General features: G+C 46.1%; 1 protein-coding gene across 5 annotated transcripts in view; it reads left to right on the forward strand.

The window, feature by feature from the left end:
* Positions 1-13964, forward strand: part of RAB3IL1 (RAB3A interacting protein like 1) — a 30796-nt gene that overhangs the window by 12106 nt on the left and 4726 nt on the right. Inside the window, exons 2-11 of one of the 5 annotated variants that reach the window (XM_081930860.1) lie at positions 608-857; positions 2557-2652; positions 4363-4440; positions 6881-7099; positions 7615-7743; positions 9792-9920; positions 10011-10123; positions 11341-11364; positions 12255-12354; positions 13843-13909. In XM_081930860.1, coding sequence (XP_081786986.1) covers positions 608-857; positions 2557-2652; positions 4363-4440; positions 6881-7099; positions 7615-7743; positions 9792-9920; positions 10011-10123; positions 11341-11364; positions 12255-12354; positions 13843-13909 — 1205 coding nt within the window. The remainder of the gene's footprint in view (positions 1-607; positions 858-2556; positions 2653-4362; positions 4441-6880; positions 7100-7614; positions 7744-9791; positions 9921-10010; positions 10124-11340; positions 11365-12254; positions 12355-13842; positions 13910-13964) is intronic. The other 4 variants (XM_081930862.1, XM_081930861.1, XM_081930863.1 and 1 more) reach the window with 4 other exon arrangements.

Consider the following 13964-nt stretch of genomic DNA (forward strand, 5'->3'; position numbering starts at 1 on the left):
TACACCAAAAAGGTACAAAACCAAGAGCTGGTAAAAACAGGGAAAATGGCAATTAGGGAAAATTGTCAGAAATTAAAAAAACAAAAAACAAATTCTCAATCAAATATAAGTCAGTATAGAGTAGATAGGCAAAGCCAAAGGTTCACACATTCCAAATTCTAACATAATGGGATGCTGGGTTTTGATTGTCTTATATCAACGTAAGCCAATACCAAGTCAGAATCAATTTGTTGGATTTTGAGGTACCCCAAAGTGTTGTCAACTTAGGTGTCAACTTCTTCTTAAATGTTAAGTGCCACACCTTGTGAAACTGGTAGCCCCGCATTGCACCCAGTAAGTCCTTCCTGCGTTTTGCTGGGGTTCTTTGTTGTTGACACTTGACAGCAGCATCTCTCAGAGTATAAGGCAGGTGTCTTCCCTCTCGTCGGCTAACCTGATCCATATAATCTCTGAGCACATCTCTCTCTCTCTTTCTCTCGGCAGAGGGCCACTCCTGTGTTTCCCATTTCCCAGTCTTTGTGTCTTGTGGTGGGGGAATGGGAGCATATCTTCCATGTGTTGAGAGCCCTTTTTAGCCACCCAAAGCTCATTGGTTTCTTTCCAACAGCCAGGCCCAGTTTGAGGATACCCGGCAGCATCTCCAAAAGCAGCCAGTGGTGGGACAATGGAAGCCCCTTGCACCAAGCAACAGGGGCCCGGAGCTGCAGCAGCCAGAGCCTTCTGCCAAGGACTCAGCAGGTGGGGATGAGAACCAGTCCGTGGCGCAACTCAACGTCTCCCGCTTGCGCAGCTCCTCTGTGGAGATCCGTGAGAAGGGATCTGAATTCCTGAAAGAAGAGCTCCACAGAGCTCAGAAGGTAAGAGGTTTGGTCAAGATGGGAGAACAGGATGGCCACATCCAAATGCCATGGTAAGCTCTAAACATATATTGGTGAGCACAAGCCACAGGCACAGGGCAGTGCCTTCTGAGTCAGAGCTTGGGTCCATGTAGCTCAGTGTAGTTCACACTGACTGGCAGCAGCTCCTGGGACTTCTTCCTTTCCCAGAGATGCAAGGGACCTTTTTGGTGCAGAGCAGATGCTCTGCAATTGAGCTGCGGCCCATCCCCACATATCTGTGACTATGTGAAGCTTCTTCTGCATTGCTCACTAAGGGGCATTCTGGGTCTCTTATTAGCATGCAGTGGGAAGCTGCTTCAAGGAACAATTGACATTTTGGGTTGTATCCAGTGGTGTCTGTGCATGAGTGGAATGAATGCTGATGCAACGGGACTTCACCTTCACCCCCTCCCCACTGCACCATGCAGGGAGTGTAGGGGGCTGGGAGTGGGGAGGAAATGAAGGAGAAATCTTGTTGAGTGAGTAGAATGCAGCTTGCACAGTGTTGGGTTCACTCCACAGTAAGGCTAACTTGCTTGCCTTCTGTATTGATTCTGTTCTGTCAAAAGCAGGCTCATGCTGCTTTGTGAGTAAGACAGGTGCTGAGTGGGCAAAACACCAGAATCCAATTGCAGAAAAAGAGCGTCTGCCTTTATCTCTCAGTCTCAATTAAAGATGCCACTGCATAATGTGTGGTTTGCATTATAAATGCATGTGTGCACCTTCAAGCATTATAGGAATACATTTTATATTCCTGGTCATTCGTGGTGGCCTGATACCTTGGACTTGTGCACATTGCTTATCCTTTTTCATGCTGTTCTTCCAGTTACAATTGCACTCTTTAATTAAAGAAGTGTGATTTGCTTTAAAGGAAATTGGAGAAATCAATTGATATTATTCTTTCAATGTCTGTTGAGCAATGGACAGCTTGTATGTCTTAGGTTGCAGAGCAGGCAGACCACAGCACTGGTAGTTTTTTCATAACCAAACATCCAAACTGGTGTTGAGGGTGTGACAGTTTGGTGTAGTGGTTAAGAGCGGTAGACTTGTAATCTGGTGAACCGGGTTCGCGTCTCCACTCCTCCACATGCAGCTGCTGGGTGACCTTGGGCTAATCACACTCTCAGCCCCACTCACCTCACAGAGTGTTTGTTGTGGGGGAGGAAGCGAAAGGAGATTGTTAGCCGCTTTGAGACTCCTTAGGGCAGTGATGAAGCGGGATATCAAATCCAAACTCTTCTTCTTCTCTAAGAAGATACAATACGTGCTGGCCTAAGGGAGACATAGATTCTAACCTAACTCCCCTTTCCCACCCACCAAATATTTGCCTGTAGGCCAGAGATAAGAGTTAATGCTGACAGTTAAGTACCGGTATCTTTGTTCAATCTTTTGTGACATATATGGAAGCACAAGGTAGAAAAACACGCTGTTTTTCATTATGGTGTCTTAGAAACCCTTGATCAGTAGCTGTGGGGATGAGGGGTGATGCCTTAGTTTCACCAGCATGAGAAGGTCTTTTCTTAGCATGCCCATGGAGAGGCTTTTGGCTAAGGCCTTGGAAAGCCACTGTTTATGAGGTGTGACTTGGTGCCTGCCGACTCCTTATATCTGTGACTGTGGCCAAGGAGCCTTTGCCCCAGGTGTGCTGTTTCACTTACTTGCATGTTCTGCTCTGCAGGAGTTGAAGTTGAAGGATGAAGAATGCGAGAGACTTTCAAAAGTCAGAGAGCAGCTGGAGCAGGAGCTGGAGGAGTTAACCGCAAGCTTGTTTGAGGTACCGTCTCGTGCCTGGCCTGAAATGAATCCCAGAGCCTCCATGATCATAGAATCATAGAATTGGAAGAGACCACAAGGGTCCAAACCCCTACCAAGCAGGAAACACCATCAGAGCACTCCTGACATATGGTTGTCAAGCCTCTGCTTAAAGACCTCCAAAGAAGGAGACTCCACCACACTCCTTGGCAACAAATTCCACTGTCGAACAGCTCTTACTGTCAGGAAGTTCTTCCTAATGTTTAGGTGGAATCTTCTTTCTTGTAGTTTGGATCCATTGCTCCGTGTCCGCTTCTCTGGAGCAGCAGAAAACAACCTTTCTCCCTCCTCTATGTGACATCCTTTTATATCACCCCTTAACCTCCTCTTCTCCGGGCTAAACATGCCCAGCTCCCTTAGCCATTCCTCATAAGGCATCGTTTCCTGGCCTTTGACCATTTTGGTTGCCCCCCTCTGGACACGTTCCAGTTTGTCAGTGTCCTTCTTGAACTGTGGTGCCCAGAACTGGACACAGTACTCCAGGTGAGGTCTGACCAGAACAGAATACAGTGGCACTATTACTTCCCTTGATCCTATTGATGCAGCCCAGAATTGCATTGGCTTTTTTAGCTGCCACGTCACACTGTTGGCTCTTGTCAAGTTTGTGGTCAATCAAGACTCCTAGATCCTTTTCACATGTACTGCTCTCAAGCCAGGTGTCACCCATCTTGTATTTGTGCCTCTCGTTTTTTGTTTTTTTTTTTGCCCAAGTGCAATACTTTACCTTTCTCCCTGTTAAAATTCATCTTGTTTGTTTTGGCCCAGTTCTCTAATCTGTCAAGGTCGTTTTGAAGTGTGATCCTGTCCTCTGGGGTGTTAGCCACCCCTCCCAGTTTGGTGTCATCTGCAAATTTGATCAGGTGCTGTTCACCTTTAGGAACCACTTTCAAGGCCTTCCTTATGTAATCGGAACAGGCATGTGGTGTGTGTCTGTATGAGTGCGCATATTGAAACCCTTATCACCTTCGCATCCACTTCTGAGGCACTTTTGAGCAGTCACAGTGTGTGGGATGGGGTGCTGCCCTCTCAGTTGTGGCTGTGCTTCTGTTTGCCAAGATCTGGAGCAGGCAGGGTAGTGGCAAGGGTGGGAGAAACACTTGGTTGTGGGGATGGGACGGTTGCCTGTGCTTGGGCCTGCTGCCAGCCCAGTGTTTCCCCTGCCCTCACTGCTGCCCTGCTCCCTCCAGATCTTCGCAAACAGAAGCACTGCCAGAAGGGTGGCACAGTAGCACTACCCCATCAAACATGCCACAGCTGCTTTTGAGAAACAAGTTTACACAAAGCAGTAGAATTACCAGGTGTGACTACATGTGTGCCCGCTCACAGAAAACTAGCATGTCAATGAGATGCTTGTAACCTAGATGTCTTCCTGCATCACAGTTGTCTCTGTCCAGGGCACTTAATATGCAGGAACATTAAAAGGTTATTCTCTCCTGTCCTCCACCCCCTTCAACCATCACCAGAAGTGAAGAACTGCATCGTGTTGTTTTGATGATCATGTGCCTCAGCTCTGACAGGAACTTCCTTTAAAAAAAAGAAAGGTTCTATGTAATTTTCTGTAGATCCTTCCCCAGGCCTAGGAGGAAACTTATATATTACAGTGTCATTTCCCAAATGCAGTTGCTTTGTATACAGGTGTGTTTTCCCTTGTTTCTTGTTCTCTCTGCTATAGGAAGCCCATAAGATGGTGCGGGAGGCAAACACCAAGCAAGCAGCATCCGAGAAGCAGCTGAGGGAAGCCCGAGGGAAGGTGAGCCCTGTTCTGCCACAGAGAGCCATGTCCCCCTTACATATACTCATGTCATGGGAGGAAGGGCAACCATGCCTGCTGGCTCTGCCCCAGAAGTCCACATAATGTCCAGTAAAGAAAACCTTCATGCATTGGCTCTTCATGAGATTGGGTTTCCTGATTACATGGGGAACTTAACATGCATCTAAGTGTGGGGGGGTGCCAGCTCCCCTTTTCAGTTTTTTCACTGAATGTGCAGAAGTTGGCAGCCAGTAGAATGTGGTGGGCTGTTTGAAAGAAGGGCTCATATGTGGCAAGGAGCAGGTTCAACTCACGTTCCATGAAAAGAGAAACAAAGCAAGTTTGGGACCCACTGCTCTAGACCTTTTTGAGTTTGGAAAAGACATACAGCAGGATGGGAAACCTCAGGCCCAGGCAGCATACCCAGCTCCCTAAGTCTTTCTTCCCTGTCTAGGCCTCAAACCTTCTGCAGCTCACACCTGTTCAGCTCAAGCCTCGCCTCTCCCTGGCCCTGCTCCCCATGCTCCGCATGTGCTCTTGCCTGGCTGGATCATGTTCTTGAGCTGTGGTAACCCCTCTTAACTTGCCTGTAAAGGAGAGATTTTGGGGGTGTTTGTGTGTGTGGAAACCTCTGCATTCTTGGCTGGAATATGGCCTACTGTTGCTCCACCCTCTCTTGCCTCTGACCCTGCTCACCTCTCAAGTTTTGCCCCCTTGAAAGCTTCCCAGAATGCCTGAAAAAAAGAGTTTCCCACCCTGATACACAATGTCTTAACTTGGGTCCTCCACCATGAGAAAATTTCTTCAGATGACTCTGCACTCCTCCGTTTTTGGCCCAGGATTCTGTGCCTGCTCTTTATCCAAAGGCTTTACTTGGCATTACTTGGCAGTGGCTGCTCATGTTGTGACTGTTTTGGATGAATGCTCAATTCAGTCACAGTTCCAAGTGGCTTTTTGGGAACAAGGATGCAAGGCATTTAATAAATATGCAAGCAAGATCAAGGACAGAGGTGCATCTTGTGAGGCTTGTGAGGCTAAGAGCAGATATGGCCAAACGTTCTGTTGTTAGCTGAAAGGGCAAGAGATTTGCAGAGCGCACTGGGTGGAGAGGACAGATAATTAATGCCTAGAGCAGTGCAGTTCCACTCCAGCAAGCTTGCAAGGTCCCTGTCTCAAATTTCGCCTGCCCATATAACTGCTCCCAGCAAAAAGCAAGGGAATGCAGTGGTAGGTGGCCCCACCTAACCAGTCCGTCTGCCAGGGAGGCCATTGAAGGTTAGTTGTTCCTCGCTAATGCAGTGGTCTCTGTAATCCCTTTCTTGATAAACTTTGTAGAACCAGCTTCTCTAGAACTACTTGAATGTCCAAATCTCTGAGACAATGCCTGAGGGTTTCTGAAAAGGATCTGTAGCCAGCAGTCCAGAATGTAGTCATAAAAAAATCTCATTACCATATGGCTGCAGTGCCACCTGTTGACAGGCCCAAGCAAAGCATACAAATGCTTTCTGTCTCTTCACACAAGCTGGATTCTTGGGTGTATTTTTTTATTATATTCCTGAGAAGTGCTGCGTTTCAAGTCCAAATATTTTGACATTTTAACCTTCCCATTTTAGAAGTGGGGCTGGGGGTGGGGTGGGGTAGGCAACTGTGGCTAGGACTGTACCAGTTTGCATATGTTCAACACAGAAGTGACTAGATTTTTTGAAAGTGCACTCCTGACAGACAGCCAAGGCTGGTGAGGGGCAGGTGACAATACTCACAGCACAGCATCCCAGATATAAGTGTGTGGGGATCACGTTAGCATACTGTGCAAATAAAAATTCTGAATCAGTGAGAGCTGAATTTGGCAACCCGTATCCATAATAAAATACGCTTCGTTTTGCATATTTCATGATTCCTCTGTTAAGTTTTGGTGTTCCTCCTCATAGACATGCATCAGGCATCTTCACTGTGCAGTTTTCAGCAAATGCAGAAAATGCACCTCTTTATCCTTGCCCTGATGGAACGATCACATTAGCATGACATGAGGGTGAATAACTTTGTGGAGTACTGCGGCCCATGCCTCCTGACCTCTGGGCATCTGACCCACACTGGCTTCTGACATTTCACCAGGCATTACTCATGCACTTTCAGTCTTACCTTTGTGCTCTTAAGCACTAGATATTTTTTAATATTTTAGGTAGGTTTCTGCACCTGCACGGAACAAGGAGCACATGCAGCTTCAACTGCACAGCTTGATGCTCTAGACTTCATCAGGCTCCCTTTTTCTTTTTGGAGAACAGAACTGAGTGGGTTTGGGTGAGCCATTACATGTTCTGCAGGAAGCAGGCAGGCAGGTCCCTGGATCACATTCAGAGCACCTGCTTCCTGCATGGAACTAGGTCCTGTGATGAATGGGGAACATGGCACCGGTGATCCCTTTTTGTCTCCTGTCACCCAGATTGACATGCTGCAGGCGGAGGTGACCGCATTGAAGACTCTGGTAATCACGTCTACACCTTCTTCTCCCAACCGGGAGTTGCACCCCCAGCTCCAAAGCCCCTCCAAGGCAGTCTTCAGAAAAGGCCACGGGCGGAATAAGAGCACCAGCAGTGCGGGCGCTGCCACTGCCGCCAGCCAAGGCCTGCCTGTGGAGCCAGTCAGCAGTGAGTTCAAAGAGGTGGGTCAAGTTTATGGGACAGCATTCTCGCTTGAGGTTTTGGGAGGAGGGGCTACTTAGCATCCGTCACATTGGGGGGTGGACACATGAGTGGGGTGTGTGGTGAGGTTAGGGTTCAGAGGGGAAAGGTCCTTTTTATATTGAAACTTGCAGACCCTTCTCTGCTCCACTACCGAAAGCAATTGAATAGCCTTAAACTGACCTCTTCTCATTGCATAAGCCTGGCCAGGTTCTTTAGCTGCCCCGGGCCAGAGCCAACAGTTGCACTAGGAATGTGGTTGAGGGGGACCTTAAAAGCAGCTGTAGGCAAGGACCTGAAAAATTCCTTGAGTTGCTTTGACTACCACCTTTATGCAGCTTCCTGGGGCTTTGTGCTTTCTTATGAACGGAGTCTTCCTCTTCCAAATCTTCTCTCCCTCTCACACCGTTTTGCTTTCTCTCCTTGTCTTTCTGTCTCTTCTTCCTGACCCTGCTACCTTGTCTGCCTATCTGTCTGACCCTCCCATTCCTCAAAGTCTGGGGTGCCCACCCTCCTCTCCCTCCTTCTCTGTATCGTCCCTGCGAAGGCTATCCACATCACCTATGAGCCAGGCTGGCAGTCCCTGGCATCAGACTCTTCCTTCTCCTCTTCTCTCTCATGGCAGGTAATCTCTCTCTCCATTTGGGGTGGCAGCAGGGTGACCCGATGGGGAGGAGGAGGACGGGGCTCACCCGCCTTTCTAGTCTCTCTGGCAAAGAGATGGTTTTGGCAGGCAAAGCCTTTTCAGCAAGCTTGAGGTGAAATCTCTTCTACAAAACCACTCAAGGGCACAAGAGCCTCGTTCTCCTTGACATCGGTTTGTCCTGCTTGGGGAAAGCAGGAAGGCTTGGATGCAGTAGCCTCTTACAGCTCCCCACCGCTTTCCGTTCTTTCTTTAATACTAACACCCATTTTTGTTCTGTTTTCTCTTTAATTGTTTCCTCCCTTCCCTCACCCCATATTGTGGCTCTGAAGTTGCCTCCCGGTATCAGGTGAGCAGTCTCTGTAACATAGCGCTTGTATGCTGTTGGTTGAGACCTTTCCCTGGGGGGCCAGGAGGAACTTTTGTCATGGTTATATCATGCCTGTGTTGTAGCTGTTTCTTCTCTTCAGCATGGCAGGGGCAGGCGAGGGAACAAATTCTTCTTAAATATTCAACTTGGGAAGCAGCTAACTCGTTTAAAGATATGACTGGACACAGCATAGTACAGTTGTTTCTGCTCAGGGCATTTTTTCAGGTGGGCACCATTGCCATTATAAGAGAACAAGGGAGGCTTTCATTGTGAGTTCTGGCACCTCCTCCTCTAGAAAAATAGTGCCGCTTTTGCTGATAGGCCTTGAATCCCAGGGTGCCCTAAACTCTGGTGTATGTCTTTTAGAGCAAGGCATGCTGGGAGTGGTTGGGGAATCCCATCAGTGACTTTCTGGCTGAAGAGGGAGAATCTGGAGTCACTTCTGGATTTTAAAACTGAGTATTATAAAAAACAGAAGTATTCTTGCCTTTGGATATGATTGATTGATTGATTGATTGATTGATTGATTGTATATACCGCCCTATACCCAGGGGTCTCAGAGCGGTTCACAGAATAAAATCAAGATATAAAACCACAAAATACCTAATAAAAATAACAACAACCACCCAATAGTGCCCCCCTCCCACAAAAAAAACAAAAAACACTTTGGAAGGGCGTAGGATGTAATATGTGACAGTGCCACAGTGTGGAAACCCAAGAGCTCAGAAACTAGAAAGTAATTGTGGAGAAAGAGGTGACCAGAATCTTCAAGGAATCAGGGCTTACCTGCCCCCTTGCAAGTTTAAGCTATGGGTGTCTTTTGAGCCTGCTCCCTGGAGTATTTTTGCCTTTCTGCAGTGTCCCATAAAAGGCCTTCAGTGGTGGGCTCCTTATGCTGATTTCCCCTCCCAACATGCTTGTTTCTGGGTTCTGGAATTGCGCCCAAGATCAGCACAATAAAATTTGCCAGTCCCCCCCCCCCGGACTTTGGGTGACCCTTGTTTGCTTGGATGGGAAGTGAGTTCTCTCCTGCAAAGCAAGGTGGCAGCTAAGCTCACAGCAGACAGGCACCACATGGGATGGCAGTGGAATAAACCCACTTAGTGGCTGCTGTTCTTCTATCTCCCATTGGCACAGGGCTGGGGAACCTGTGGCCTTCCATAGGTCAATGGCCTCCAACTCCCTGGCCATTGGCCATGCTGACTGATGGGAGTCGGGAATCCAAAACATCTGGGTGGCAACAGTAAGCATTCATCCTGAAGAAGAAATTAATCTTCCACAGCTCCTGCGGTGGGTGTGTGGACACATACTGGCTTGGGCATTTTGCAGCTAAAGGTAAACGCTCCCATTGCTTAAATTTATCTGGTATTAGGATGGATAGAAAGTATGCTGTCTCCTAATGCTGTTTCCCTTGGCATGGCCCTCTTTCTCTTCTTGTAGACATTGCTTCGTGTCTGGAGTCTTACAGATTCCAAGGCAATGAAGTTTGCTGTTTTGACCCACAGGCCACACTTATTCTGCTTGTTTGCCTCACAGGTTGCACACCAAATACTGCTTAGTCTGAGGTAACCTCTTGGTTCTTGTACGCTAAACCCTGCAGACTTCTTTGTCTCTCCCCTCACCCCATTGTCTGCTCTTCTGTGTTTCTTTGTCGCCGTAGATGGATTCCATCTTGTTTGCCGAATTCCAGGCTTGGAAAGAGTCTCCAACTTTAGATAAATCATCTTCTTTCCTCGAAAGGATTTACCAGGAAGATGTAGGCCCATGTCTGGACTTTACTAAGCATGAGGTGAGATTAAAAAAGGTTTGGACTGAGGGTTTGAGCAACTGCTCCCTCCTTGGAACCTTGCCTTGACTTCCCTGCCTTTATTTGTTGCAGCTCTCGGAGCTGATTCAGTCAGCTGTGGAGCAGAACACGCTCACCATTGAACCCGTGGCTACCCAGGCGCTGCCTGTGGTGAAGGTGTCAGCTATTGAATGCGGCGGACCAAAGTAAGGAAACATTGGCTGCCTCTGCTGCCTCCCCTCCCTCCTCACACAGATACACATCTGGCCTCCTTCACTGCTCCAGGAGCAGTTGCCTAGCAGAGAGAAATGCTGGTTAGCCATTCATGGAGTGGTTTATTCCTTCCTTTTATTCCTTCCTTTTATATCCCACTTTTCAGCATGCCCCATGTGACTCACAAGATAGGAAGGAGAAATCAAAGCAGGGAAGGAATCAATGACAGCAGAAGTGGGGAGGGGAATGAAATCTTGAACGGGCACAAATATAAAGCTGCATTGCAATGAAATAGGCAAACCAGAAGGGAGTTGTAAAGCAGAGGAAGGGAACCTCTGGCTCTGATGTTGGACTAGAAACTCCCATTATTGCTATTGGCCATTCTGACTGGGACTGATGGGAGCTGGAATTCAACAGCCTCTGGAGGGCCACAGATTCCCCATAAGGGTTTGCAGATATTTTTGTTTTTAGAATTTTTGTTTTTTGTATTATTACTTAATATTTATCTTGGACACTGCTTTCATAGCCTCAGGTGATGAAGTCGTTTATAAATATGTAAAACGATAATACACAATACTAATAAATATGGTGCCACCATCAGGAAATCCCTGTGCTTAATAACTGCTGCCCCAGAAGGTTGTTGCAGGGGTGGGGGGCATTTTGGTACATTTGGAACAGTGTAGTTATAAATTCACCCAAGTATGCAGGGATGGTTTTTGAGTGCAAAGAGCCTTCTGTGAAAGGAGGAACAACAAAGGAATACACCTCATAGAATAAAGCTAGAATTACATATCAAGCTAAAAAGGCAGCAAGCCATGAAAACAAGAGAATATTGACCATTAGAAACTTGTTCAAATGAAAAGCTCTTTATTGCATACTTAAAAGCAGAAAGCAATGGAGCGTGGAGGCATTCCAGTCTTTGTGCCATCACTAAAATGGTCCTGACTTATGTCCCCACTTGTCTGGTCTTAACAGGATGGAGAGCAGGGCCTTTGATGGGCAGGTTAACCTCAAGCTCATGTAGGTGAAAGACTTACCTTCCATAGTATCAGAAGCCAAGAGCATGACTGAAATCACATGGATTTTCTCTCTCCCCTCATTAAAAAAAGTCTTTCTCCAGCATCAACCATGTTTTCTGGGGCATGCCAAACAGAACACCTTCTGTATTTTCATCCTGATTTTGGTTTCCTCCTCTTGTTTCTTCCCACAGTGGCTTCCGGTCCCAAATTGTAACGTAAGTTACTTATTTTAAGGCAACGATGAAAGGATGCCTTGCTCCACTACTAAGTTACTAACTTGCCTACTTACTAATGGCCTTGAAATTGGAACTAGAAAGTAACACTTTAAAATTCCTGGTGGTCAACCCACTGAAAGCATATCAGTCATCCTTGCTTGGAATTCTCTTTGAAGCTGATGGCCTGACTTTCTGTGGTGCTGGGTATGAAAACCTAGAGAGACCTCTGGCCAATAATTTTCAATGTTATTCTGGAATATTAAACCCACTTGGCTTTCAGAACTGCCAAAAATGTACCTAATGCTTCACTAACATTTTTCACTTTCAAACACAGATGCAAGAAAGTTTGCCTGCCTGCAAGTAGCCTGGGAAGCCTCCATTTCACACATGACCCAATCCTAAGCATGCTTACTCATAAGCAGTGCTTTTTTTCTTTAAAAAAAATTAAATGTTTAGAGGTACTCTCATTTTCCTACTCATATTGAAATACTTTGCCTCAATGAGGCCAAATTTAGATTCACAAAATGTTTAGGGGTATGCATCCCCCCGAAAAAAGTGCTGCTTGTAAGTAAGCCCTACTGAGTTCAGTGGGGCTTCTTCCCTTAGAAATATGCTTAGGATTGCAGCCTTCATCACTGTATCCCCTGTTTGCTAAGGGTAGCAAATAACTGAAAGTGATGAAACAAGAATATGGTGTACAGTATCTTGAAGAATATGTCTCTTAAATTCCATATCTCAACGTTCTCAATAGCATCATGCATTAAACTGGTGCTCTTGGTTTGGCTTTCACTAATCACCAGCATAGTTTGGCTTCTCTTTAGCTTCTTCTTCATTCCTTTGATGATCTGTCTTTTGAGGACAACCTGCTTTTTCTTTCTCCCCTTTTGCAGGAAATGTGCTCTAAGTGGCCTGTCTCGGGCCTGTAGGCATCGCATCAAGCTGGGAGACTCTGGGAATTACTACTACATCTCCCCTTCCTGCAGGGCCAGGGTAAGTCTCCCAAGAAGCCCTGAGATTATCTGCACAGGGGCAGGGGCAACAACCATCACATGGAACGGTCTGGTCCTCAGCATGATCCTGTGGAAGTTAGCACTTGCACTACAAATGTCTGCAGTCTTTTCTTTTGCTGAGAACATGATGTCCTTCTGCCATTTCTGAAGCACCCAGTGCTCTTGTACATACTGCTCATGTACAAAACAAACTGTGTTTTTAAGTCGATAACATGTATTGTTCAGGCTCAACCAGAGCTGAATTCATCAGATGCATTAAGTAAGCTGTGAAGTGGTGGATATTACACAAGTGGGACCCGTTCCCAGCTGAGGTTCTCCTCTTCATGGACCCAGCCAGTCATCTGATCCTCCAAGATGCTAAAGGGTTCTAGCAAAGCATTCACTTCTTGCTACCCCCCTCACCCAAAATAAAAACCTGGTTCCATTTTGCTTTCCCAACTGACACACAGCATTCTTTTGCTGTTGGTCAGGCTCAGTCTGCATTGGGCTGTTCTTTGTGGGTTTTTCCTCAGTAGGTTTTTTTAAATATATTGCACTTCTATAAACTTTGGGGTTTGGCTCCAATCTATCAGCACTCACCAACAGAGTTTGCTGTTAAACTGAAGATATCCACATAACACTGTTCCATTTTTCATTTAAGGAATTCATTATGGGTTCCAAGTAATAAAATGCTGCCTTACTTTTTCAGTGGAAGTCTGCGAATGGTTCTGAGGAGTTACCTCTCTTCATTCTATTCCCCCCATTTAGTAATCATAGTAGTACCACCAAATACATATTCAAATCTCTCACTGGAATATTTGATATTCTATAAGTCATATGTTTGCATAAAACACAATCATTAGAACACATTATTGCTCACAGTGTGCAGAAAAGCCCTGAAACACACACACACACACAAATGTTCTTTGCCAAATCTGCTATGTTTATACTTATAAACATACCTGAGCCTCTTTTTTTCCATTTTTAAAAAAACTTCATGAAACACTCTTAGTCATTTTGGATTTGCCTCTCCTTCTCTAGTGTGGCTTCTGTTCCTTCGTAGGATACCAAAATAATCCTGTAGCAAATCCAAAGACCCATTGTTTCCTCCTGTTGAGACATGTTTTCCCTCTTCTATTGAGCCCATTCTTTGCAAAGGCTGCATAAATACTGTATGTAACTTATAAATGTATATGAATATACTGTATTGTAAATATTTTAGTTATCACTATGTCAATTGTTGTTGTTACTAATAATATTATATTTATATCCCACTTTTCCTTCATGGAGCCCACGGTGGTATACATGGTCTGTCCCCCCTTTTCATTTTATCCTCACAACAATCTTGTGGGGTAGGTTAGGCTTAAGAGGCAGTGCCTGGCCCAAAATCATCCAGTGAGCCTCATGGCTGAGTGTGGATTTGAACTCTGGTCTCCCTGGTCCTAGTCCAGCATTCTAACCAGTATTCCCTCCCTCTTTCTTTTTCCAGATTACAGCAGTATGCAACTTCTTCACCTATATCCGTTACATCCAGCAGGGACTGGTGAGGCAGGATGGTAAGTGATGTGTTGGCCTTTCCTATTTTGGATGTGAAGTCTTGGCTTGTTGCTT

Source organism: Podarcis melisellensis (genome assembly GCF_964234715.1).
Source record: "Podarcis melisellensis genome assembly, chromosome: 1".
Classification (NCBI taxonomy): domain Eukaryota; kingdom Metazoa; phylum Chordata; class Lepidosauria; order Squamata; family Lacertidae; genus Podarcis; species Podarcis melisellensis.